This window comes from Pleurodeles waltl, chromosome 7, assembly GCF_031143425.1.
Source record: "Pleurodeles waltl isolate 20211129_DDA chromosome 7, aPleWal1.hap1.20221129, whole genome shotgun sequence".
Classification (NCBI taxonomy): Eukaryota; Metazoa; Chordata; class Amphibia; order Caudata; family Salamandridae; genus Pleurodeles; species Pleurodeles waltl.
The window spans coordinates 560,660,569-560,688,117 of record NC_090446.1 but is presented as its reverse complement, the minus strand read 5'-3'; the positions used below and the strand labels follow the sequence as shown (position 1 = coordinate 560,688,117).

Genomic DNA, 27,549 nt, shown 5'->3' with positions numbered 1-27,549 from the left:
ATTTCAGTGGAGAGGCGCCGTTCCTTGCTAATAAAAATTTATCCCAAGCTGGGAGAATTGTCAGCTTCGGAAGCAGGGGCAGTGGCGCAGGGAAACCTGTTTGGTGACCCTTTCGTCAAAGAACTCGGAAAGTTCGTGGCCACCTTTTCGGCCTTGGATAAGGCACAATCTTCCATAAAGAAGATTTTTCCTGGGAAGGTTTTTGAAGGGGCCGGACGAGGTAGGGGTCGCTCTTCCGGCCACCAATTACAGCAAGGCCCTGGTACTTCCAGACAGTTGGGCTGGCAAGACGGTCGCCAGGGAACGTTCTTCCCCAACAGGGGGAAGGGACGAAGAAGAGCGGGTAGAGGAGCCCGTGGTGCAGCCAATGCCCCAGGAGGACCCTCGGATAAGGATTACCCCTTCTTTCCCTCAAAATCTGGGAGGGCGACTCCGTTGGTTTAGACACAACTGGGAACTCCTCACTTCAGACGCATGGGTTTTGCAGACAGTGTCAGGTTTTTACATAGAGTTCTGGGGGACCCCAATTCAGGATTCGATCCCCAAATCTATGATTTTTTCGGTCGCAGACTCCCGCCTCATAGATGCGGAGGTGCAGGAGTTACTGCGCAAAGGCGCTATTTGCCCCACGTCGCTTCATCCAAGAGGTTTTGTCAGCAACCTTTTCCTTGTCGAGAAGGACGACAAGGGTTTTCGTCCGGTAATCAATCTGCGGGCCTTCAACGATTGGGTGGTTTATCGCCACTTCAAGATCGAGGGGATTCACCTACTGAGGGACATTTTACTCCAAGGGGATTGGATGGTCCGTCTAGACCTCAAAGACGCGTACCTCACGGTCCCCATCTTCCCTCCGCATCGCAGGTTTCTGCAATTTCGGTGGCGGCAACAGGTGTACGAGTTCACCTCTCTCCCCTTCGGCCTTTCGTCAGCCCCTTGGTGCTTCACCAAGCTCCTCAAGCCGGTAGTGGAATTCCTCCGTTCAAGGGGAATTCATCTCATTATTTACCTGGACGATATCCTCTTGATGGATCAGTCCAAAACCCTTCTTCTTTCTCATGTGAACACGACTATTGCGCTGTTGCAGGACCTGGGGTTTGTGATCAACTTCCAGAAGTCCGATCTGACCCCATTGCAATCAATGACTTTCTTGGGTTTCCTGATAGACTCCCAATCGGCTTCTCTGAGGCTTCCGCTCCAGAAGATTGCGAAAATCAAAAAGGAGCTGAGGATAGTACTGAGACGGGACAAGATCTCGCTTCGCCAGCTAGCCAGAGTGGTGGGCTTACTATCCTCATCGATTCAGGCTATTTTTCCAGGCCCCCTTCATTACAGGGCTCTCCAGCGCCTCAAGGCACATCACTTACGCCGGGGGCTGACTTACTCCGAACGGATTTCTCTTAATTCGGAAGCCTGGACGGAGTTGCTGTAGTGGTTGGACCACATGGAGGCCTGGAACGGGAGGGCCATTTTCGGTTCTTCTCCCGATCCGATTATAGAGTCGGATGCCAGCCGACACAGTTGGGGAGCTTGTTGCGGGGACCTCTCCTTCGGGGGTCGTTGGACGACCCAGGAACTCGACCTTCATGTCAATTGTCTAGAACTCCTGGCGGGTTCGTTTGCGATCAAGTCCATGACCCGGGACAGGGTCTCTTGTGTGGTCCTTCTGCGGATGGACAATATATCGGCGGTTCAGTATATCAACCGCCTGGGTGGCACCCGGTCCAGAACGCTAGCCGAATTGGCGAAGGATTTTTGGCATTTCTGTCTGGCGCACCAGATATCAATCACAGCGGAATACCTACCGAGCAGCCAGAACGTCACTGCGGACTGGAACTCCAGGTATCTGACGGATTCCAGCGATTGGCAGCTGGATCCGGCGGTTTTTCGGGCGATCATGGCCCATTGGGGCCCTTGCACTGTGGACCTGTTTGCCTCCCGGTGGAATGCACATCTTCCCCGCTATTTCAGTTGGCATCCCGACCCGGGGGCGGAGGCGGTGGATGCGTTTCAACAGATCTGGAGCCCATTTCTGGGATATGCCTTTCCCCCATTTTTGATGATTCGGAGGGTTCTGTCTCTAGTACGTCATCAACAAGCCACGATTATCCTGGTGACTCCTCTGTGGCGCTCTCAGGCGTGGTTTCCAACCCTCTTGGAACTGTCGTGCGACTTCCCTCTTCGACACCCATCTTATCCATCAATCCTTCGGGACTCCTCAGGCCAGTACCATCCGCTAGTGCTCCAGGGTCACTTGCAACTGGTAACCTGGAGGATTTCCGGAGCCGCTGGCATGATTGCAGACTTTCACAAGCGGCTCAAACCTTAATTTCTCACGCATGGGCTCCAGGGACTGGCAAAAGATATGTCAGCTTGGTCTCGATGGTCTCGCTGGTGTCTGGACAGACATACAGATCCCTTGGGGGCCCACGTTACAGATGTGCGGAATTTCCTGGCGGAATTGGCTTAGTCAGGTTTATCTTATTGCACGGTAAATTCTTTTCGTTCCGCTATTTCGGCCGGACATCCTCCTCTGGAGGGCTACCCGGTAGGGAACCATCCATGGGTGTGCAGGCTACTCAAGGGTGTTAGTCTGTCCCGACCTCCTCAGCCCAGATACACGGAGTTGTGGGATGTTAACCTGGTTTTGCGTTTACTATCTTCTTGGCAGGATAATACTTCCCTCTCGAGGAAAGAGTTATCGGCTAAATTGGCGATGTTGCTGTGCCTCATATCCTGCAAGAGAGTCTCGGATGTGCGAGCTCTTGAAGTGTCTTCTTGGGTTTTTTCTCCTGAAGGGGTTACCTTCTTGATCACCCGTAGGACGAAATGTCATATTAGATCAGTTTCTTATCCGGCGTTTCCTTTTGCCCCGAAATTATGTGCAGTTCGCTGTCTGAAAACGTACGAAGAAGTAACGGCCACCCTTCGTCCTCCTGGTGAGAACCAGCTATTGATTTCTTTGAAGAAACCGTTCAAGGCGATTTCTTCGCCTACCATTGCTAGGTGGATCGAGAAAAATCTCCGCTTGACGCATAATCCTCGCCTCCGTGTCCTTAATAGAATTGAAACTTTCCTTCACGTTAGCTAGGAAATTTTACATTTATTTCTAGAACCACAAGATACAGTTTGCAGGTAAGTACATAAAATGTAAGGTACTTTGCCTAGTAATACTTATTACTTTGAATGTAATCAACAATGTATACAGTTTTCTTTAACCCCTTCGCTGCCAGGCCTTTTCCCCCTCAGGTGCCAAGCCTTTATTTTGGCTATTAGGGGCAGTTCGCACTTAGGCCCTCATAACTTTTTGTCCACATAAGCTACCCAAGCAAAATGTGCGTCCTTTTTTCCAACATCCTTGGGATTTTATAGGTACCCAGACTTTGTGGGTTCCCCTGAAGAGGAGACCAGGAAATAAGCCAAAATACAGCGAAAATGTTGTTTTAAAAAAAATAAATGGGGGAAAAAGGGCTGCAGAAGAAGGCTTGTGTTTTTTCCCCTGAAAATGGCATCAACAAAGGGTTTGTGGTGCTAAAATCACCATATTCCCAGCTTTTAGGAACAGGCAGACTTGAATCAGAAAACCCAGTTTTTCAACACAATTTTGGCATTTTACTGGGACATACCCCATTTTTACAATTTTTTTGTGCTTTCAGCCTCCTTCTACTTAGTGACAGAAATGGGTGTGAAACCAATGCTGGATCCCAGAAAGCTAAACATATCTGAAAAGTAGACAACATTCTGAATTAATTAAGGGGTAATTTGTGTAGATCTTACAAGTGTTTCCTACAGAAAATAACAGCTGGAAAAAAAATATTGAAATTGAGGTGAAAAAAACAGCAATTATTCTCCACGTTTTACTCTGTAACTTCTTCCTGCGATGCCAGATTTTTTAAAGCAATATACCTTTATGTCTGCTGGACTCTTCTGGTTGCGGGATATGTAGGGCTTGTAGGGTCACCAGGAACCCTAGGTAGCTAGACCCAATAAATGAGCTGCACCTTGCAATGGATTTTCATTCTACACCAGGTATACAGCAATTAATTTGCTGAAATATAAAAAGTGAAAAATAGGGAGCAAGAAAACCTTTGTATTTCCACAATGGGCACAAGATAAGGTGATGAGAAGCAGTGGTTATTTGCATATCTCTGAATTCTGGGGTGCCCATACTAGCATGTGAATTACAGGGCATTTCTCAAATAGACGTTTTTTTTACACACTTTCTTACATTTGGAAGGAAAAAATGTAGAGAAAGACAAGGGACAATAACACTTGTTTTGCTATTCTGTGTTTCCCCAAGTCTTCCGATAAAAATGGTACCTCACTTCGGTGGGTAGGCCTTAATGCTTGCAACAATAAACACAACATGGACACATCACATTTTTACATTGAAATCTGACATGTTTTTTGCAAAGTGCCTAGCTTTAGATTTTGGCCTCTAGCTCAGCCAGCACCTAGGGAAACCTACTAAACCTGCGCATTTTTGAAAACTAGACACCTATGGGAATCCAAGATGGGGTGACTTGTGTGGCTCTGACCAGGTTCTGTTACCCAGAGTCCTTTGCAAACCTCAAAATTTGGCTTTAAAAAAAAACATTTTTTCCTCTCATTTCGGTGACAAAAAGTTCTGGAATCTGAGAGGAGCCCCAAATTTCCTTCCACCCAGTGTTCACCCAAGTCTCCCGATTAAAAATGGTACCTCACTTGTGTGGGTCGGTCTAGCGCCTTCGACAAGAAACGCCCCAAAACACAACGTGGACACATCACATTTTCCGAAAGAAAACAGAGCTGTTTTTTACAAAGTGCCTAGCTGTGGATTTTGGCCTCTAGCTCAGCTGGTACCTAGGGAAACCTACCAAACCTGTGCATTTCTGAAAACTAGACACCTAGGGGAATCCAAGATGGGGTGACTTGTGGGGCTCTGACCAGGTTCTGCTACCCAGAATCCTTTGCAAACCTCAAAATTTGGCCAAAAAAACACTTTTCCTTCCCATTTCGGTGACCGAAAGTTCTGGAATCTGAGAGGAGCCACATCCTTCCCCCCCAGCATTCCCCTAAGTCTCCCGATAAAAATGGTACCTCACTTGTGTGGTTAGGCCTAGTGCTCGCAAAAGGAAATGCCCCAAAATACTATCTGGACACATCAAAATAATCAAATACAAAACGACCTGTTTTTGGTTGGGGGGGGTGGGGGAGGGAGGGGTTCACCTGCGTTTTTGGTCCTGGGCTCAGAAGCCATCCAGGGAAACGTACCAGACCTAGACATTCCTGAAAACTTGACACCAGAAGCAGTCCAGGGAGGTGTGACTTGCTTGGATCCCCCAATGTTTTCTTACCCAGAATCCGCAGCAAACCTAAAATTTAGCTGAAAAATCTCTTTTTTTCACACATTTCCTACCACCTAACGTTCCCCTCAGTCTCCTGGTAAAAATGCTACCTCACTTGTGTAGGTGGGCCAAGTGCTTGTGACAGGGAAGAGCCACAAACATGTCAAAATTGAGTGGGAACCAAAGCGTGTCCAAAAAGGCAGTTTGAAAAAAAAAATTTTTAGTCTGACAAGTGCAGCAGAATTTTTATCGGTATAGATGAGACAATATTGGGTGGTAGGAATTTTGTGGATTCCTACAGATTACGTAAGGTTCTGTCAGATCTGTCAGGAAGTCCAAATTCTCGGGATCTGCACGATGCTGAGTAAGGGTCCCACTTCCAGGCAACACCAAAGTCAGATGCTGTTATAGCGCTGAACTAAGGAGGGGCCCAGCCGGGGGAAGGGGTTTATGGAAAGGGACTGCCAGGAAGGAGATCTGAAAAGGAAAAAGTTAATACCTAATTCAATAATAACTTTTACACAAATAACACATTGCTCAAAAAACAATCTCACTAATATCTTTTTCCTTTTTGGAATGACGGGATTCTCCTACGGTTGATTTCTCCAGTTAAATTGTACACAAAAAATATTTCACAAGAAAATTGTCTCATTATCCTTAACCACTAAAACAACATAAATCCTTTGAATTCCTTTGTTATTAAAAGATAAAATATAATGTAGGAGTCTTTTTCTTAAATATTAAAAGAATCATTATCTTTCATGAATAAACAGGATTTATCTTAAAACACTTTCCTTTTAAAGAAACACACAGATATAATCTCTAGTAACACTCAGAAAACAGAACATCTATTTATCACAGTTCCTGGAAAGAACAATTTGGCTGTTCCTTGACAAAAGCTTCAAATATTTCCTCTAGCAATTCCTTTAAACAAAATGAATAACTCAGGACTACAAGGTTTATAGCGATTCCACTATAAACGAAAGAATGCAAGGTTTTACCAGAAACACTCAAGATAATTGCTTTGTAAATAAACTCCAAGAGAGGAGTTTCATGAAACTGACAGAAAATCAATAATTCAAACTGGCAAGGTTTAAATGGTTTCCACAATGAACAAAGAAAGCAAGGTTTCACAGCAACTTAATTGCTTTACAAATAAACTCCAAGAACAGAGTTTCATGAAACTGACATAAAATGAAAAGCTCACGGGAGCCGGCCGCTGCTTTTGACCAAACGAAGAAGATCTCAACAGCAAGCCCCGAAAGGAACTCCATGCAAAACGCTCTGAATAGAAGGCGTTTGTAGCGAGGGTGTGGCAGGTATTTATAGTATGGCCACACCCAAGACTAATTATGGCCACACCCAAGACTAATTAGTTTCTAGAGAAGGCTGGGAATTGTAGTTCTTCTGATTTCCTGATTCTTTTTAGACTCTTTTTTATATTATGCTATAGGAATGTTTATTGCAATGATACCACCAATGGCCTGATTTTTTGGGTAAATGGCTTTTACTACACCACATTAATGATGCTAAAGAAACATTGGCAGTTTTATAGGACATCTTGCGTACATTGCGCGCATTACGCCCACGCATGACTGAAGTCTTGACAGGTTCCATCACAAAAATGTGGGGAAAATGTGTGATTTCCGGCAGAGTTGGTTTGCTAGTAAGAAAATGGTGCCGGGTGCGTGTGAAGCACACCACCCTGGAATCAACCAGATGTTTAGTTTTCAGATGTGGTTGGGTCTTGTGCATTTTTCTACATGGCAGCATCCCAAAGTAAAAAAAAGTGCAGCCCTCACAATTCCAAGTGGGACGAATTTGAGAGTTACCAAGCTCTCCTGGCCCAAATGTAAACCCCAGAAAATCAAATGTCCTCTTGCTTGCAGTGGGATAAGATGTTTTAGTGTGCGGGGGGGGGTGGAGAGCTGAAAGACTGTTACCCCCTTCAGTTGGGGTAGGGGCACAACCATACCCGTACTGGTTGGTAGCCACCACCCCACTATTTTTTGTTTTTTTAAAATTCCATGCCATCTAGTAAACTTTCTGCCCCCCCGGGGTGTGGATCGCTGGTAATTGCCCCATCTGACCACTGGTGGGTAGAACAACTTTGTCCCCATTTATTTGGGGTAGGGGAATAGCCATACCCCACCCTCTTATGTAAAAAAAAAAAAAAAAAAACTTCCCTGGTCTATGGTGGGCTTTCTGCCCCCCTTGGGGCGGATGGACCTTCTAAAAATAGGCCGATCTGCCCCCAACGGGGGCAGATATGGCCAACAGTAATGTGCCCCCATGGGGAGCGACCCTTGGCCAAGGGGCAGACCCCCAAACAAAATACATAAACACACACCAATCCCTGGTGTCTAGAGGTGTCTGCCCCCCTTGGGGGGCAGATTGACCTAACAAAAATAGGCTGATCTGCCTCTAAGAGGGGCAGAAAGGGCCTACATACAATTTGCCCTCCAGGGGATAATAAAAAATATATATATATATATATATATATATATATATATATATATATATCTATATCTCTCCCTGGTGTCTAGAGGTTTCTGCCCCCCTTCCCCCTGGAGGCAGATCGGCCTAATATAATTAGCCCGATCTGCCTCTGGGGGGTCCAGAAAAGGCCTAAAAATATTTTTTGATGAGGCCAGCATGCTATTGCGTGCTGACGTCACTGCGGGAGTGGAAGGGGAAGCGATTTCCCATTCCAGCCCTGTCCTGGGTGGGAGGGCCAGTAATCTGACGTAATGGTTACATCCGTGGCGTCTGAGAGGCGCAGCCACGGACGTAACGATTACTACTCGGATGGCAGACCAGGGGGGATTGAAAGAGCGCTGGAGGGGATCCAAGTAGGCACCAAACACACACCCTCAGTGGCACAGGGGTGGCTGGGTGTAGGGTGCAAACAGGACGTTGAGGTTTCAATGTAGATCAGTGGGAAACCCTGGGGGTCACTCAGATGCTGCAGGAAAGGTCTGGAGTGTGTTTTGGGCACCCCACTGGTCGGATAGGGCATAGGGCCGCCTGCTGGTCGATGCTGCACCATGGGTCAGGCTCTCCAAGGCCTGGGGGCTGCAGGTGCATTGAGTCCTTTAGGCATTGGATATCTTCGTCTGGAGCTCGTGGTCAGGGTGGTCCTCTGGATTCTCTCTGCAGGCGTCATCGTGGGGGCTTGAAGGTGTCAACCCAGGGTGGGCTTTTGTTCCCAATCTCCTGGGAACTCTTTCTTGCTGGGTGGACCACCTGGACACAGGCCGTAAGCATTGGGTGCACAAGGGTCAGGACTCACGCATCCGGAGTGAGGTGGGAGTCCTTGGTAGAAAGTTTTCTTGGGACTGAGCAGCTGACCTCAGGAGTTCTTGGTCCTTCTGGGTGCAGGGCAGTCCTCTGGAGTTGGCAGAGGTCGCTGGGCCTGCTGGATGCTTTGCTGTTCTTTCTGCAGGTTCGTTGAAGCAGTAGACAGGCCGGTAGGACTGGGGCCAAAGTAGTTGTCATCTCCCTTCTTTCACCTCAGCAGTCCTTCTTCTTTGTAGGTCACTAGGAATCTGGTGAGTTGGGTTCAGGAAAGCCCTTAAATACAAGATTTAGGGGGCGTATTAGGGTCAAGGGGCAGTGGCCAATGGCCACTGTCCCGGAGGGTGGCTTCACCCTCCTTGTGTCCACTCCCTTTGGGGATGTGGGCACATTCCTATCCCTATTGGTCCCTGTCCTTCAAAACAAGATAGAGGTTCCTGCAGGGAGGGGGGTCACTTCAGCTCTGGACACCCTAGGGGTGGTCCCAGCTGAAGTGTTCACTCCTCCTTTTTTTTTTTTTCTTAAGTTTCCAGCCGAGCTGGCCGCCCAAAGTGCGGGCTTTGTCTGGGGTGGCGGGCATCTCCATTAGCTGGAGTGCCCAGGGGCACTATAACACGAGGCCTGAGCCTTTGAGGCTCACCGCCAGGTGTTACAGTTCCTGCAGGAGGAGGTGTGAAGCACCTCCACCCAGAGCAGGCTTTGTTTCTGGCCTCAGAGGGCATATAGGCCCTCACCCCAGGGGGTCAGAAACCCATCTGCTGGTGGCAGGCTGGCACAGACCACTCAGTCCTACACTAGAGTATTGGGTAAAATACAGGGGGCATCTCTAAGATGCCATCTGTGTGCATTTTTTAATAAATCCCACACTGGCATCAGTGGGGCTTTATTGTGCTTATAAGTTTGATACCAAACTTCCTAGTATTAAGTGTAGCCATTATGGAACTGTGGAGTTCGTTTTGACAAACTCCCAGACCATATACTTATACTAGATATACTTATCTGTGTGCCAGTTGTGGAAACAAAGATACATTTTTAGGGAAGGAACACTGGTGCTGGGGCCTGGTTAGCACTCTGTCAAGTTAGCCTCAATATCAGGCAAAAAGTGAGGGTAACTGCAAAAAGTGCCAGTTTCCTGCACAACCCCCCCCCCCCCCTTGCCCCCCACAAGGCCACAGGCCAGGAGACTCAGCCAGACCCAGGAGAGTCTTCCTAGTCTGTCAGGCGAGGAAGAGTAGGGAAACAGGCTGTTGGTTGCAGGACCTACTCTGCTTTACATCCTCCCGTCTAGGCCATTCCATCTGGGGAATGGACCCAACTCAGCAGTGATAGGACCCAGTCTGAATTGCTTCTTGTCTGTATCTTTAGTGCCTTCACCCATTCTTTTTGTCTTATGGACTAGAGGTATCCACCTCCGCTAATCTCATTTTAGCCAGGGTCACCCCCAGCTTACCCAAAGAGGTTACCCACAGCTGGAGTAACCCCACCATGACCAAAAGGGTCAGGGGGCCTATCTTGCTATTTGGCATGGGGTCAGACCACCGTGCCAAGGACAGTGCATCCATAAAGGCTAACACCCAGCAGTGGCCACTGACAGCTGTCAGTGCCCAGAACCACACCTTTATTTCTTCACTAACAAGGGAAGGGGCTAAGTTACAGGCTTCTTTGTGTTCAGGGTGCCTGTCTGCTGTGAAAGAGTGAGGGGTTGCTACATTTTGTAGTAAACACCCTCCATCCACTCTTTCTTCTGTTAGCTGAGGAGCCACCCACTCATGCTTAACAGCTGCCTGACTAGTCAGGACTTCTTGTGGGTCAGGTTGGAATTTACCAGTACCATTTTTGGAGTTCTTCCCTAGTAGAGCAGAATCTCCTGGGCTTGGTGGAACCTTGGCTAAAGGTTGTCCACCTTTCCTGCACTGTTTTCTCTTTTTTTTTCTCTTCTGGGGCCTACCTTTAGACACTGCAGGGGCAGTACCTCCAGAATCCTTGGGAGAGGGATGGGCTGATACTGGACCAGTTCCTCTTTTGGGCTCTGACTAACCTCTGGTTAGTCATTTCCAAGGAGACAATCAAGGGGGAGGTCTGACTGACTACCACCCTTCTCCAGCTAAAAGTCCCACCCACTTCTAGGGGCACTAAAGGCATAGGCCTGTCAGTGACCTTGTGTAGGCCGACCCTTACTTTGGCAGTCTCACCTGGGATGTACTGGTTTGAGAGCACCAGCCTGTCATTCAAAATAGTGTGACTGGCACAAGTGTCTCTCAGGGCAGTGGCTGGGATTCCATTCACCAGTAGGTGGTGCTAGTGTCTACTTCCCTCTGGAATCTCCAACTCACCTGTTAAGCTCATTTTCCAGTTGAAGGATATGAGGACCTCCTCATCTGAGGAGTCATTCCCAATGGTTACACTGATCAGCCCTAGGGGTTTGCTAGGGGGGGGGGGTTTGTTTTTGGGACAAGAAGTGTCCTTGTTGTGGTGCCCTGTCTGTCTACAGTTGTGGCACCATGTCTTAATGGCATCCCAGTCCTTACCCCGGTACCCACTTTTGTTTTGGGGTGTGTCTTAGGGCCCACCCACCTAAACAGGTTTTTGGGGGCCTACTGAGGAATCTTTCCCTTTATTTCTAGGAGTGTCACCCACTTTCTCCTGGGGAGGCTTTGTAACCCCTTTCTTTTGGTCACCCCAGTCTTGACCCAGTCGTCTGCCTTCTTTCCCAATTCTTGAGGAGAAATTGGACCTAGGTTTACCAGATAATGATGCCACTTTTCATAGAAGCAGTTACTTAAAATGTGTTATTTCATAAACAAATCATAAAGACCATCATAGTTATGCACTTCATGTCCAGTTACCCAACCATCCAGTGTTTTCACTGAGTAGTCTACAAAATCAACTCAGGACTGGCTCGAGGTTTTGTGAGCCCCCTTGAACCTAATTCTATACTCAATGGTGAATCCAAAGCCCTCAATCAGGGTAGCCTTCATGAGGTCATAGGATTTAGCATCAAACGTTTGTCTGTACGTATTTGTACCCAGTCGCCTGAGGGATTACTTGGTTGCCCTATTGTGTGGAATTTACAGGCTACGTTTTTTGTCACCGCATCACTTTACTCACTTAACAGTGTCTCAGACCTGACAGCCTTAGGGTGGCCATCCCCCAACTTTTTTGCCTGCCTCCCTCCACTTTTCTGACACTGTTTTTGGAGGTTTTACGATTCCGTGCACTTTACCACTGCTAACCAGTGCTGAAATGCATACGCTCTCTCCTTTAAACATTGTAACATTGGTTCATCTCAAATTGGCATATTTGATTTACCTGTAGGTCCCTAGTAAAGTGTACTAGCCCAGGGCCTGTAAATTAAAGGCTGCTAGTGGGCATGCAGCACTGATTGTGCCATCCACATAAGTAGCCCCTTCACCATGTCTCAGGCCTGTCATTGCAAGGTCTGTGTGTGCAGTTTCACTGCCACTTCGATTTGACATTTAAAAGTACTTGCCAAGCCTTAAACTCCCCCTTTTCTACATATGTCACCCCTGAGGAAGGCCCTAGGTAACCCCTCAGGCAGGGTGCTATATAGGTAAAAAGCAGGACATGCACATGTGTTTTATTTGTCCTGCAAGTGGAAGAATCCTAAATGTATTTTCCACTACTGTGAGGCCTGCTCCCTTCATAGACTAGCATTAGGAACACCCTCGAATACTTTTTGAGTGGGAGGTTCTGATCTGAAAGGGGTAACCAGGTCTTATTTAGTATGGCCAGAATGGTAATAGAAAATCCTGCCTATTGGTGAGGTTGGATTTTATATTACTATTTTAGAAATGGCACTTTTAGAAAGTGAGCATTTTTCTGCACATAAAATCCACCTGTGCCTTACAGCCTGTCTCCGATCAACATCTGGTCTGTGCTGGTTGACAGCTCCCTTGTGTATTTCACCCAGACAACCACAAACACAGGACACTCAGTCACATCTGCATACTGAATGGGTCTTCCTAGGGTGGACGGCCTGACACATTTTAAAGGCCAGTGGTGTGCTATCACAAAAAGAACTGATACCCCCCGATCACCCCTAACCCCCCCCCCCCCCCCCCCCCCACACACAGGGACCCTGGCAGACAGGGCTGGGCTGAAATGGGAACTTGTGCTCTTCAAAACCACTCTTTGAAGTCTCCCTGACTTCAAAGGTATTTTTTGGGTATTTAAACTCGGTCTCTGACCCCACCAACTAAGACACTTCTGGACCTACACCTGCACCATGTCAAAGGAACTGCCTGGCTGCCCAAAGAACTCATCTGGACAGCTTTGCTGAGAAGAACTGCTGCCCTGCTGGCCTCTGACTTTGCTGGAAGGACTCTACCTTCCTTAAAAGTGCTCTCCAGCGGCTTGGATTGAGCTTGCCTTCTGTTTCTGAAGTCTCAGGACCGACAAAGACTTCATCCATTCAAAAAACTCCTTGTGTGGTGAAGATCGATGCAACGCCTGTAGAAATTGATGCAGAGCCTGCATTGCGGCAGAAAAATCGCCACACAGCTGACCAGAATGATGCAGCACTGACTTCTGCACCGGAAATTTAACGCAGTGCCAGCCTTGCAGCGGAAAATTCGACGCATCGCCTAACGGATCGAAGCAGAGCATGTTCCTTCTTCCAGCACATCAAGGATTTTGAACGCATTGTCCCTGGGTGTCAAAATATCCCTGCATCACAGTGAGGAACCAAGACTGCACGGCGAAAAACAACACAAACCCTTTGCAGCATGGAAAGAAACAACACATCGTCTGTGCCTAGTGAGAAAATCCGTTGCAACACCTTATTTTTCCACGCTTCTCCCCCTCTGTGGTCTCCATGTGTTGTTATTTTTGACGTATCTCAGGTACTGTGTGTAACAAAGAAACAACTGTTTATTTCTATGGATTGAGGCTCTTTAAAACCTTTTAAGTGATATTTCAACTTGTACTGATTGGATCTTTGTCATTTTTACCTTAATTTATTCAGATAAATATTATCTATTTTTCTAAATCTGTGTGGCGTATTTCTGTGGTGTTTTCAATTTGTTACTGTATGATTTATTGCACAAATACTTTACACATTGCCTTCTAAGGTAAGCCTGACTGATTGGTGCCAAGCTCCCAGAGGGTAGGCACAGGATAATTTGGATTGTGTTGTGACTTACCCTGACTAGGACTGCGGTCCCTCTTTGGATTAAGGGTGTATACCTCTGCCAACTAGAGACGCCATTTCTAACAAACAGCAGTCAGCATCCACACTGCCCCTGTGCCACATGGAGAGTGCACTTAACAACTAACCTGCCTTATGGTTCACTAATGGCATCGTCATCTGGCCATGGGGGTCATGAGTGTTTCTAAGTTCATGTTTAAAAACTATTATGTCTAATAAATGCCCTTAATTCATTTATAGAATCTGATGTACTAAAGTTAAATTCTTTTGCATTTTAAAGTAATTATTTTTTAAAAACTTTATAGAGACTTAATTATATTAAACAAAGTGTAACTCAAAGACACATAAAAAATCTTGTCTATGATAGCATAACTATAATTTTGTTGATCTAAGAGAAATCTGCCATTTAATATCCTGAGACCACAGTTATATGTAATATCAGCGAAAGACCTCCTTCCATAGTTGTGCTTTAAGTCCAACAATATTACAGGGGCCGTCAGCCATAAGAGTCCCTACTATACTATGTGGGATAGGTAAGGTACCACCCTATTTTGATGATAAACTCTGCACCTAGCAGTAGAAATTGATACTCTTATCACTAATGAAAGCAGAACTGTCATTTAATCTTCACAGATACAAGCCACATCAGCTCTGAACTTTTTATTCTGCCAAAATAAGTATTGTAAATGTTCAAAGATAAATAACAACTTTTTTACAACCTTAGAAACCTTTATTGAACATCTGTAGCTGAAATCATACAGCTTAATAATTTCATGCAATTTTGTAGACCCCTTCTGCTTCTTTCTGCAGAATTAGAAACGTCTTCCTGTGAAAAGTTAAATAACCTTTAATATAACAAGGTCATATTTCTTATGTTTCTGATCCTCAGTACTTAATTTGAGCTGGTGGTTGCCTGTGGGCATCACCAGCATTCTTTTTTATGGATCAACCCTTATATTTCTGCATTAGACATTTACTGAGAGCAAGACAGGGAAAAAACACAAAGCGGAAAGTCAGACGAAGAGAACAATGTAAAAAAATTAATCTAAAGGTAGAAAGCAAAAACCAGGAAGAAAGAGAGAAAAGGGCATGCAGCGTCCTCTGGTGGATTAAAGAGGCCTGAGGTGCATTCAAGGCCATGCTGCCTCTGTGTTCAGTATGCAGACATTGAATTCCAGCAGCCGTGGGCTTCTGAGCAGAGATGTTGTATGGGTAGTAATTCTCTGACAAATTAAGCGTTGCTTATCATCATAACATTTAATAACAGTTAACTAGCTAGAGTTAATTAATTTCCCTTGTAATCCAGCTGTGTTCTAGGGAATAACAAAAGAGGTTCTTTAATCCCTTGTACAAATTCAGTTTGGACAACTTCGCTGGTTCCCCCACCCACTGTGGTGTAAACTCGAGTCTTCTTGGTAGAGATAACATTCTGGTCAGACTCCTTTACGGCCACACTGGAGGCTAGTAGAGACCCTTGCTTCATTTTGCCTGATAGTCATTAACTTCCAAAGATGCTAGTGATGAAAGATTATTAGAGCACAGAACTATTCAACAGACTGTTGAAATTTCAGCAATAGTATCAGGTGCCTATTAAAACCTTTTGATCTGTAATTGTGTTCTTTAAAGATACAACAATATCTGCTTGAGAGCTACTAGCCGAAGAACCAAACAAGTTTAAGAAGTTGCATCTATGGAGATGACAAATTATCTATAAAAGAACAGCAAAGGCATTTTACTAGATACTTCCAAGTTAGCCTCACATTGGTTACAAAAAAACCTTCCACTTTTATGAAAATTGTTTTTAGTGGCACCATAACACTATCTTCTATTAAAGTCACAGGCTGCGAACCAACGTGGCTTGCCTAGTGGTCTTGAGGATATCTCTTTGGTCAAAAAAAGGAGCTCTCCTCACTGATCTTAGCCTCTGTATTTTCATATATTCAGCGAGTTGCCAATTGACTACAGATTTCAGATGCCTTAAATGTTTTTTCTGTCACAAATAATATTTCAGAAAATGGTTAACAAAATAATACCAAAGCACTCGGTGAGGTCCAGTGGCACACTACTATGATCAATAAAGAAGTATCGCAGTCCCAAAGTCCTGTGGATTTAATTTATTATTTGCACACTTATTCACATTTCTTGCGTATAATCCATTACAGACCGGCAGGCGACATGTGTTTTATCATCTAGTCTTTTTTCAAGACTGTTACTACAAATAATGTCAATATTCCAAGTTGGAAGGCAATAATGTAGCGCCTCACAATATGAAACCCTGTAGTACTGGGAACAGGTATACACTAAATCCACCTTCAGCGTAATGATCAGTATCAGAACAATTATCTCAAGTGTGGTGGCATCACACAGCAGATCACAACTAAAGTTGAGGGGAGACAAGTAAACCGATAACCTTGATAAGCCATTTAAACTGCACAGTGAACTGGGGTATCTCTTTTCCGCTCTGTTACACCCTAGGTGGCAGAGTGTTGATACCAGGAGAGCAGCAACCTTACTATTTGTGTAAACTGTACAGATTTGTCTCCATATAATTTTGTACAGCTTGGGATGTGCAGAGATTGGGGCATAGCCACCAGTATGTTGGACACAATATTTCAGAAAATGACAGTAGCATAAATTCAGTTAGAGTGCCAGATGTATAAATGTTTGTGTCTAAAGACATTGCATTATGACAAAATTTGCTCAAAGACTTTTAAATTTTGTGTTTGTATAAATTTGTCTTGGATTTCTGTTCCGTGATAATTGCTTTAAGAGCTCTACCTTTCTTTTTAATTTGACTTTCTGAACACTAGCAGGTGTAGCCTATTGCCCACTTGAACTTTTTATAATATGTTACACTCTCCTGTCCGAGCTTTACTTCACCCCCTTATTTTTGTGACTTCCCTATCATTAATCCAATAGCAACTTCTTCCTGTCTATCTTTACTGACTTACGCCACTACTTTGATGGGCACTACTGCGGTGATGGTAAATAGACAAACTAGTCATAATATTGTTTTATGTGTCCTTTTTTCAATTTTTGGGCTTGCAAACTCGTTGTTTGTCGAGTTGGTTATTATAGGGGTGCATAGAACTCACCATATTATTATATATTTTTTTAGGTACTGGACGGAAGCGGAAAGTTGAAGATGCAAATCATGAGCAAGCGAAGAAAAGCCCTGTTTTTGAAGAGGTGGAAAGTGCAAAACCTCAAGAACTGCGCTGGGAATGGCAGGGCGATTGCGATGTTTGGTACTTGTACTCACAAGAATTGAACAACGAAATAACAAAGGCTTTCAGGTCAGTGAAGTACCATTCTCATCTCTGGATCGGACTTCAATATTGTTTAAGGTTTGAGGAAAAATCAAAATAGTTCTTGATCTCTGAATTATTTATTGGTTTCACAAGAAATATACGGTTTAGAAGTCCGACATAAAAAGAAACATACAACTTAAAAATAGAATGCAGTAACATAAGCAAACGCACACACTGCACCCACACCCCCACCTCTCCACCCACATTCTAGAAGTGTGATAGAGAATATGTCCAGTAACCATCTGACCTCGTCCCATCCTATTAACAGACTGATATTATCATTCACCAGTTGTTGTACAGAGTGTACAGGTTCGAATTTGATGCCCCTGTAGTCCTTCCACGCTTGCCATATCTGTAGGTGCTTTTGCGGACAACCCTGAACCTCATACACCGCCACTTCCAAACCCATACAGGGATCCATGCCACCTTTCCACACCAAGGACCGGGGCGGGATCATTTCCTTCCACCCTTGCTATGTTTTGTTTCGCCAGAGTCAGACCCAGGAACAATAAAGACAGCTTTTATTGATTACTCCCTAACATGTCTGTAATGTGAAGGGCAGTGAGTTTCACATCCATTGGGATTGTCCAACTCAGGACCTCAACTAAGCAGGATGTCATCCCGTGCCAGAACCAATGTAATGTAGGACAGCCCTTTACTGAATGCAAAAATGTGCCATCCCTTGCATAACAGCGAAGACAAGCTGGGTAGGCAATCATTTTCTAAAGCCGGTGGTGGGTGAAGTACACCCTGTGGAGATATTTAAGCTGGATCACCCTAAGTCTGGCTGCAGTGGCTACTGCTCTAGGCGCCACCAGGGCCTCGGTCCAATCCTCATCCTCCAGAGCCCTTACATCAGCCTCCACACCCGTAGGAGAGCGATGAACGTCTCCATGCGATTAGAGATCAGTGTCTGGTAAATCTTAGCAAATTTGTCATCGCCCAAGTCTCCAATTATAAGTTTTCCCTCCAAATAATTCAATTCGGGAAGATCAGCCAGGAAAACAATATATGGAATCAATTGATGGCTGACCTGGAGGAAAAGATGAAGCTGGCTGTGATGGAGTTGATATTCAGCCTGCACAGTCTGAAAGGACTTAAGGACCCTCACGCTCCTGACGCCTCTCAGAGTGGAGATCCCGATCAGATTTAATCTCCTGAAACCCTCCAGCGTGATCACGTGTGGCATCATTAGTCAAAACGCAAGATGGCATCAGTTTACTGATAACGAAAAGTCAAACCTTACGGGCCAAATTGCTTGCCTGTCAACATTACAAATCCTATCCCCATCCTCTAGAGTCCTCTCTTATATTGACTGTTCTCTAAAGTTTTGCATTCTGGTTTTATACCTCCATCATGGAGAGGATCGATCATTCCTCTGAAATATAAAAAGGAGATGAAAAAGTGGGTCTGGCAGCCAGAGGCTGGGAAAGTCCATCACTCCTTAGCATCCACAGCCTCCAAACCTCTTTAGTTTGCCCTTATTCCATCACAGAAACCAAGTGGGTGGCAGGATACACCATCACTTGGCCTACTGAAGGTCTATAACATCAGACAAGTAGGTTCTTCAAAGGGTCCGAAGGGGCTACTCCCTCCCCTTCATAACTACCTCTCCAGCCATGCTACCCATTTGCAACAGACTGACGGATGACCGCCTCTCCTTTTTTCCCTAGGAAGTGATGACTCTTGTAGCTAAAGGGTGGTGCCGACACTATAAGTAGGTTGTGGTTGCTGTTCCCCCCTACTTTCTGGTGCCAAAGAAGGACGGAGGCCTTCGTCCTATCCTAGACCTACACCCTCTCATCTTCCTCAAGGAGGAGAAATTCAGCATGCTGAAACTCGCTCAAGTCCTGCCTGCCCTGGACCCGGGAGACTGGATTGTAGCGTTGGACTTGTAAGATGCTTACTTCCACATTCCCTTCCTGCATGCTCACAGGCATTACCTGCAGTTAACGGTAGGCCATAAACACTTTCAGTTCAACATGTTTCCCTTTGGCCTCACCAGCGACCCTTTTGTGTTCATCAGGTGATGCTGGTGGCTGCACCTCATCTGTGGAAATCAGTGGTGCCAGTGTTCCCTTACTCAGTGACTGGCTGTTGAAGGCGGCCTCAGCCCAGGCTGTAGTCTTCCAACTCCAGACTATGGCAGACTTCATGCACTCACTGTGGTTCACAATCAGCATGCCAGAGTCACACCTGACTCCCTCTCAGGAGCTCCCTTTTATCAAAGCTGTTCTGGACATGGTGCAGTTTCTGGCTTGTAATCGAACAGCAAGGCCAGGATATTCGGCTATGCTACCGATGTTTCAGCCTCTGTCCTAGATTTTGGTGAGGCTGCTTGGCCTCATGGCCTCCTGCATCTTGCTTCTGGCTTTGCGGTGGGACCTGAAGTTCCAGTGGGCGCAGCATCAAGGGAATCTCTCCGACATGGTCCACATCTCGGAGGGAACTGAAAAAGACCTGCAGTGTTGGTTTACAAACTGTGATTAGGTCAGCAGCAGACCCCTCTCCCTTCCCGCAACCAGATCTGACAGTAGTGACCAATGCATCACTCCTGGCATGGGGTGGCCATCTGGCAGAAGTGGAGATTAGAGTTCTCTTGCTGAATCTGGAATCCACATGAACCTACTGGAGCTCCAGGTGATTCGACTGGCATTGGACAAATGGAAAGGCTTGTGCAGGTGTTCACGGTCTACACCACTAACATGTGGTATTGTAACAAACAGAGTGGGATTGGATGGAATCGTGGATCCTTCCTCTCTACACATGACTGGAACTTTGGGGCATATCCATGGTGGACTCTGAACGTCAGAGCAGACAAACTCAGCCGAAGTTGCCTGGTGGATCATGAATGACATCTCTATCTGGAGGTGGTGCATGGTCTCTTTCAACAGTTCGGAGAGCCTTGGTTAGATCTGTTTCTCACTGCTGAGAACGCGCAATGTCATCACTTCTGCTCGCTGGCGTTTCCAAGGTGGATGTCGGAGAGGCTTTTCTTCTTGAGTGCAGCTCAGGCCTTCTCTACGCATTTCTGTCCATACCACTCCTGCCTAAAGTTCTCAAAGAGATCAGAAATGACCAGGCTCAAGCTATCCTTGTGGTTCTGGACTGGGCCCTCAGAGTTTGGTATCCTGAGCTGTTGAGCACGGCCATTGATTTTTCGGTCAGGCTGCCCCTTCAGGAGGATCTTCTGTTGCAGCACTAGGGGAGGGTTCTTCACCCGAACCTGTCAATGTGCCACCTTCATGCGTGGAGATTGAGTGTCGACAGTTGACAGCTTTCAACCTTTTACCTTAAGTCTGCACTGTTATCTTGGCAGCCAGACGTTCCTCTACCAAAAATGTATATCTCTGCTGTTGGAGCAGGTTTGTGGCATGGTGTGCAGACAGGCAGATTGACCCCATCTCTGCTCCTCTTTCTCAGGTCCTTCTCTCTATTCTTTCTTTTCCCCCAGCTGGTCTCTGCTCTGGGCACTTTCAAGGGTTATCTTTCTGCCATTTCAGCCGTTCTGTGGCTGCCTGATTAAGCATCCCTTTTCAAAACCCCAGTTGTTAATAGATTCTTGAAAGGGTTACAACATGTTTCCACCTTTACCATTCATCATGCCTCAGTGGGACCTTAATCTTATGCTCACGTTTCTCATATGCGCTTCCTTGAAGACGCTACATAATTGTCCCCTCAGGCTTCTTGCCATCAAGAAAGCCTCCCCAGTGGGAATAACATCAGCCTGGAGGGCCATTGAACTTCAGGCCTTATCATCAACTCCTAGACTAAATCCGAGTATTTATCCAGACAAGTAGTTCTGTGTACTAGGGCATCCTTTTTGCCAAAAGTTGTCACTCCATTTCTTGTAGGCCAGTCAACTAGCCTACTTTTTATGCTCCACCATATCCCTCCAAGGAAGAGGAGCAATTCCACCGTCTGGACCCAAAAAGAGCAATGTTGTTCTACCTTGACGTCACAAAAGAGTTCTGGGTGGATGGCCCACTTTTCATGGAATATGTCGGAGCGAAGAAGGAAAAATAATTGCAGAAAAAGATCATCACCTGTCGAGGCGTGCTCTGCATTAAGATGGGCACTGTGCCCCCTCAGGTCCTGCAGCACTTTTTAGTTTAAAATCAGTCTCACAGACCAACCTCCTGAGAGATGTTTGGGTACCTATTCAAAGGTAAGGTACCTGTGGCTAGAAGTCCTACCAGAGGAACACGTTACTTACCTTTGCTAAGGCCTTATCTCTCTAGCAGCAGATTCCTAACTGATCCTCCCCACTCTGCGAGCAGATTCTAGGGTCAGATTGGTTCCCCATTCAGGGCCCTAGTTTTCCACACCAGAGGTCAGTGATCCTCATGGCTCCAACATAAGCTTCCTGTGGTGGTGCCGCCTACGTAGGGCCAGAGCATGTCACTGAATGACAGCATCTCCTGGGGCGCACGGGTATTGGTTAAGAAAGAAAATCATATCCAGTCTGCTGCCTTGGGAAAATTCAAAGGTAATGGATGTACAGCTTGATTGAGTCTCTACCAGACAAGGTGTTACCAAAGGCAAATAACTTGTTTATCTATACTTCGAATTTTGGCCCAGGTTTTTTCTTCTTTGAGTAATAAGTTATTAAAAACATAATTGGAGATGCATTTTGATAGGTAAATGATCAAAGCTTTGTTTCTACTTCATTTTACACTCTAAGCTTTATCAGTTTTTTATATATATATCAAATGTTTTTAGTAGAGTTGCTTAGACCATCTCCATGTCTAAATGTGAACCGTTCATCATTTTTTTTTTCTTCTTTTTTTTTTTTTTCATTTTTTTTTTATGTTGCTGTCTTACACTCTGCCCCTCTCACACCAATTTTTGCAGGGATCAGAGTTATTCCAGTGGTAGTGCTGCCCTTATTTCCAGTGTGTGACTTGGAGTGAGCTGGAAAAAAAGAACCTTTTAGGCCACATCCTAGTCCGCACTTGGCATCTATTCATAGAACTGGCCTTTTGCAGTAATGGAAAATTTATTTTCATACCACTGCAAAGAAAATGACAAGAAATGCTTCGGTTTTACTCTTTCCCTCTTCATATTTGTAGCAGCTATTCCATAAGTAGCAAATATTTGTCCAGTGCTTACAATTGTTTTTACCATAGCCATAAGTATTAAGAAGAATAAGAGGTATTTCTTTAAACTGTTCATGCTTGATGTGAAATAATATCAGACTTTCACAGAAGTTCATAGTATTTCCAGGATCTCAGTAATCTCGCTACTTAGTGTACCCCAATAGGACTGACTCCAAGCAAGGGCACCTTCAGAACATGTGAATATTATCAGCTTCTACTTACTTGAGAAAGCTTACTGGAGAGAACTTTGAATTGTTTCAGGGACCTGAAGAGCCTGTAGATTGTGAAGAAATATTCCCTTTCAGTACAGTATATAATACAGTCTTGTGTTATTTCTCAGTTCATACTTGCCATATATTGGGCCTTACCAGTATAGGCAAGTAGATTCTCCAGATTGTATCTGGGGTCTAAAATTTTAGTTCTTTGTTATTTTGCAGTATATGATAACATTTAAACACTTCCTTGTCCATTATTGTGCCCCTTTTTATTTCTACTTCAAATGTAGAGAGTTGAGCAACTGTGCTCTTTGCTTTGTCTCTGAACCACTTCTGTAATTAATAAAACTTAACTCTAGATTGCTCTGCCATGTAATTTCTGGAAACAAAACTCATGTGATCTAACTTTTTCTGTTTTGAGGAGATCTGCAGTTATTACTATCCCAGTGTTTCTCACTGGAGTGCTCAGCTTCTCCTGCAGCCATTTAGGTGTGCCCTGGGAACCCCCCAATGATTGGAATATTCCTCAATACGGAATGCACAGGAAGTCCATACCGCCCACCATATACTACATGCAGTATTTAGAATGTTAAATGTAACTTTTTTAAAAACATATCGATGCCACATCCTTGTATACGGTTCCTTCCCAAGATCATGGGTCAAACATAGCCAGGAACTAGTCCTCTGGAATTACGAATCTAAACCATTTGAGTTGCCGTGCCTCTCACTATAGTTAGATATTAGAGAGAGACCACTACCCTCTCCCTCCCTTTATCAAGGATCTGGTCAGTTTTTTCCAGGCCATCTTATAGCACCTCCTTCACCAAACAAATCTGTTGATCAGTCTTAAACCTTCTCATTAAAATATTGGGGGATATTCCAGAACATAAACCTGTGATTGGGGAGACCAGCTGTCTTTATCAAGTTAACTCTCCCTATCAAGGTGAGTGGGGTAGATTTCCATATTTTGGGTAGTGCTTTGATATCCCTGTTGCTTTGTCTAAATTCACCTGTGCCATTTCAAATATTGCCTTATTTATTGTTATGCGTGAATATCTGTCTTCAGAAATAACCCCTCTAGTACCTCTTCAAGCTAAGAAATACTGACCCCCCGGTTATAATAGAAAAATATCAAATTTATCTGCATATAAGACATTTGTTTTCTTCAGTTGGCCAACCCTAAGCAGATGTATTTCACGGATTCCTCTTATCCTATAGGCTAAGGACTTTAGATATAAATCAAAAAGAAGAGGGGAATAGGACAGCCTGTCTAGTCCTGTGTTCTGTAAAACCTCTCCTGAAAAATCTTGGTTAAGTAGTACTTTAGATTTGTCTAATAGCTGTCCATAGCAGCTGGAAAATTTCCTCTGAAACCAGATCTGATCATTGTTTTCCACAGATATAGCCAGATTACGTTGTTAAAAGCTTTTGCACAACGGCCATTTATAGAGCCAAAGGTACATTATGGCTTATAGCTATATGAATTTTTATAGTCTTGGTATGAGGTAAATTTCTCATTTGCCTTTTATCTGTGAATCCTTTCTTCTGAAAATGAATTAAAACATGGCTGGCAAAACGCAGTCTGTCTCACAAATATCTGGTGAAGATCTTATGACCTGGTTTTAAAAGCAAGTGGAGCTGCTTCTCCTGGATCTATCAGCAGCTTCTGATTCTGTGTCCCATTCTATTGCAACGATTAATAAACATTGGTGTCAGTGGACACTCTGGACTGGCTTTGCTTTTTCTATCGGACTGCAGTCAAGTGGTCTGGATGGCACCCTATCCATCAGAACCGAAGCCCCTTGTGTTGGGTGTTTCCCACTTGTCAGCATTGAGCCTAACATTGTTTAACGTGTATATGACACTGCTTACTGCGCTAAACAAAACCTTCGGTGTACAAGTGGTGGTGTGCGCCAGTGACACACAGATTGTCCTCATGTTAGACAAACATGCTCCCAATTCCTTAACTAACTTCAAGGCATGGCTTTCACCTCTGTTCCAATGGATCCACATGAGCAATTTGCAGTGCAACACTAGTAAAACTGAGATACTAGTGTTCGGTTCACTATCCTATCCCCCCCTCCACCCCCCCACCCCTGATATGTGATGGTTATTGCTGGTTTAGTCACGATCTTCACCACCAGCCCCTACGCTGTAGTGCATTATCTTGAGTAATATTTGATAACAGTATTTCTTTTAACACACAGGTCAGTGCAGTTGTAGGCTTGTGCTTTGGCCTCCTAAAATCCTTGAAGATTTTTTTTTATCTTTTACCTTGGCAATATCAGAAAATGATAGCTCATGCCTGTCTTGCATCTTTATTGGACTACGCAAACCCCCTATACTGGGGCCTTCAAGCATTGCAACTGAAAAGATTGAAGTTTGTTCAGAATGCGACAGCTGGGCTTTTTTAGAAAGTGCTTAAAAGAAGTCATATGCAGCAGTCTCTTCAGGAGCTACACTGGCTTACCATCAAAGGTTGAGTGAAGTTTAAATGACTTATCTTGACTTACAGAGACTTCTACCACTCTGGGCCCCCGTACCTTATGAAAAGGATTAGGCCGTACCATCTGGCCCACTCATTGCTCTCCTTGGATGTGCTGTTAGCAGTGGTCACAAGGAAAAAGTTGGGCTGTTTATCCTTTTTGTTCCTTGCAGCTACCACCTGAAACTCTGTCCCCTTGCAGTTTTCCTCAATAAAGAACAAACTGTCTTTTAAACAGCTTTCAAAGACTTGGCTATTTGAAAACAGATTTAGACAACCTATTGTGCATGAATAGTCTACAAGCCTAGTTAGCGTCGGGACACTCACTGAGTAGCTGTGCCCTTTATAAGTCAGATGAGTGATTAATCCCCAAACTCCTCCCTTACTAATTCTTTAACTGCACTTCATGTTCTGTCTGCCCTGGTTTTCCATGCAAGAGTGCTCCTGCATTATCACTATGACTGTCATGTTTGATTTTACTTACTCCTCATTTTGTTAGAGTAATTTTGACTAATTTGGCCTGAAGATCCAGTTTACACAGCTTTATCAGATAAAGACTATGGGGGTCATTCTGACCCTGGCGGTCCGAGACCGCCAGGGCCATTACGACCGCAAGCACCGCCAACAGGCTGGCGGTGCTTTTTTCCCCATTCTGACCGCGGCGGTAAAGCCGCGGTCGGACCGCCGGGGCCGGCGGTTTTCTGCCATTTCTGCCCCAGCGGCTATAATCCGCCAGGGCAGCGCTGCTTGCAGCGCTGCCCTGGGGATTATGACCCCCTTACCGCCAGCCTGTTTCTGGCGGTTTTCACCGCCAGGAAGAGGCTGGCGGTAAGGGGTGTCTTGGGGCCCCCTAACAGGGCCCCGGCGCAGACAGTGAAAAGCGCGACGGGTGCAACTGCACCCGTCGCACGGCCGCAACACCGCCGGCTCCATTCGGAGCCGGCTCCTGTGTTGCGGCCTCATTCCCGCTGGTTTGCGCCCACCGGCCCAGCGGGAATGTCAGAATGGCGGCCGCATGGCGGTTTCCGCCGCCCGCCAAGGTCGGAATGACCCCCTATGTTTCTCTTCTCTGCTATTTTTAACTATTCCTTTTAGGCTTGGTCTCCAATTCCTTAATTTCGATCTCCAGTCCTCTCATCTCTTTCCTCGTCGCCCTATTCCTTATAATTCATCATGACATGTTATTTCATCTCATAAATTCCTTCTAAGAATCCTAAATCGTGATCCATGATGTGATGCCCTAAATTATTTTGGAAAAACACTAATGGACAACTTGTAAGTGAATCTCTTAGGTTATTTTTGACCAACATTGACCTATCCAAGGCAAACCGGGCTAAAGCTGTCCGATGTTTTATGACACTTATCCTAAGCTGTACTTTGACAATGTCTGATAAATAGATGGATGATTTTAGGACTTCCTGACATGATTTAGCAGAGTGCCCTCTATTAAAAAGTAATCTAACCTACTGATGACATACTGAGAAAAATGGTAAAATCCAGATTCCTACCTCATCATTCTCACCAAAAATCCTTTAGCTCTAAATCCTGAATAATTGCCAATACAACAGACCTTATCTCAATCATTCTATACTGAGAGGTAGAGTTTGGTGGGACTATGTGTCCCAGGCTTCATATAGGACCCAGTAGATGGCCCTTGAAATCCACATCACCTGGGATTTACTGCCACGGACTATATATCCCTTCACCCAACCTGCTTTACGGGACGCACCTGGTCAAAGCCCAGGCAAGGGTGGGCCTGCCCTGTGCCCGTCACTGCCAGGAAGAGGCAGGGTAGGGCGACCTCATTCGGCCTTTGCATTGGACACCATTCATCATCTTGGTAAGCCTTTGTTGATGCCTGAAGCGTCCGCTTTGTCTGCTGTCCATCTTTAAGACATTTAGGCCCTGATTCTGACCCCGGCGGTCTGAGACCGCCGGGGCCAGGGTCGGCGGGAGCACCGCCGACAGGCCGGCGGTGCCCCGCAGGGCATTCTGACCGCGGCGCTTTGGCCGCGGTCAGATTTGGAAAACCGGCGGTTTCCCGACGGTTTTCCGCTGCCCTTGAGAATCCTCCATGGCCATGGGGATTCTGACACCCCCTACCGCCATCCTGTTCCTGGCGGGTCTCCCGCCAGGAACAGGATGGCGGTAGGGGGTGCCGCGGGGCCCCTGGGGGCCCCTGCAGTGCCCATGCCAATGGCATGGGCGCTGCAGGGGCCCCCATAAGAGGGCCCCACTTAGTATTTCAGTGTCTGCTATGCAGACACTGAAATACGTGACGGGTGCCACTGCACCCGTCGCACCTTCCCACTCCGCCGGCTCAATTCTGAGCCGGCGTCCTCGTGGGAAGGATGATTTGCCCTGGGCTGGCGGGCGGCCTTTTGGCGGTCGACCGCCAGCCCAGGGCAAATCCCAAAATACCCTCAGTGGTCTTTCGACCGCGGAGCGGTATTTTGGTGGGGGAACTCTGGCGGGCGGCCTCCGCCGCCCGTCAGGGTCAGAATGACCCCCTTATTCTCTTTGTTTCCCACTGGTCGGTGTGTATGTTAGTTTGTGTGTTTAAGCTCAGCAGAGATACTGTTGTGCGTGCCCTAATCAATCAATATTTGTAAAGTGCAGCTACTCACCTGTGAGGGTCTCAAGGCGCTGGG

General features: G+C 45.7%; 1 protein-coding gene across 1 annotated transcript in view; it reads left to right on the top strand.

Moving 5' to 3' along the window:
• Positions 1–27,549, top strand: part of PARP2 (poly(ADP-ribose) polymerase 2) — a 283,463-nt gene that overhangs the window by 22,141 nt on the left and 233,773 nt on the right. Inside the window, exon 2 of the mRNA XM_069244318.1 lies at positions 16,907–17,084. Coding sequence (XP_069100419.1) covers positions 16,907–17,084 — 178 coding nt within the window. The remainder of the gene's footprint in view (positions 1–16,906; positions 17,085–27,549) is intronic.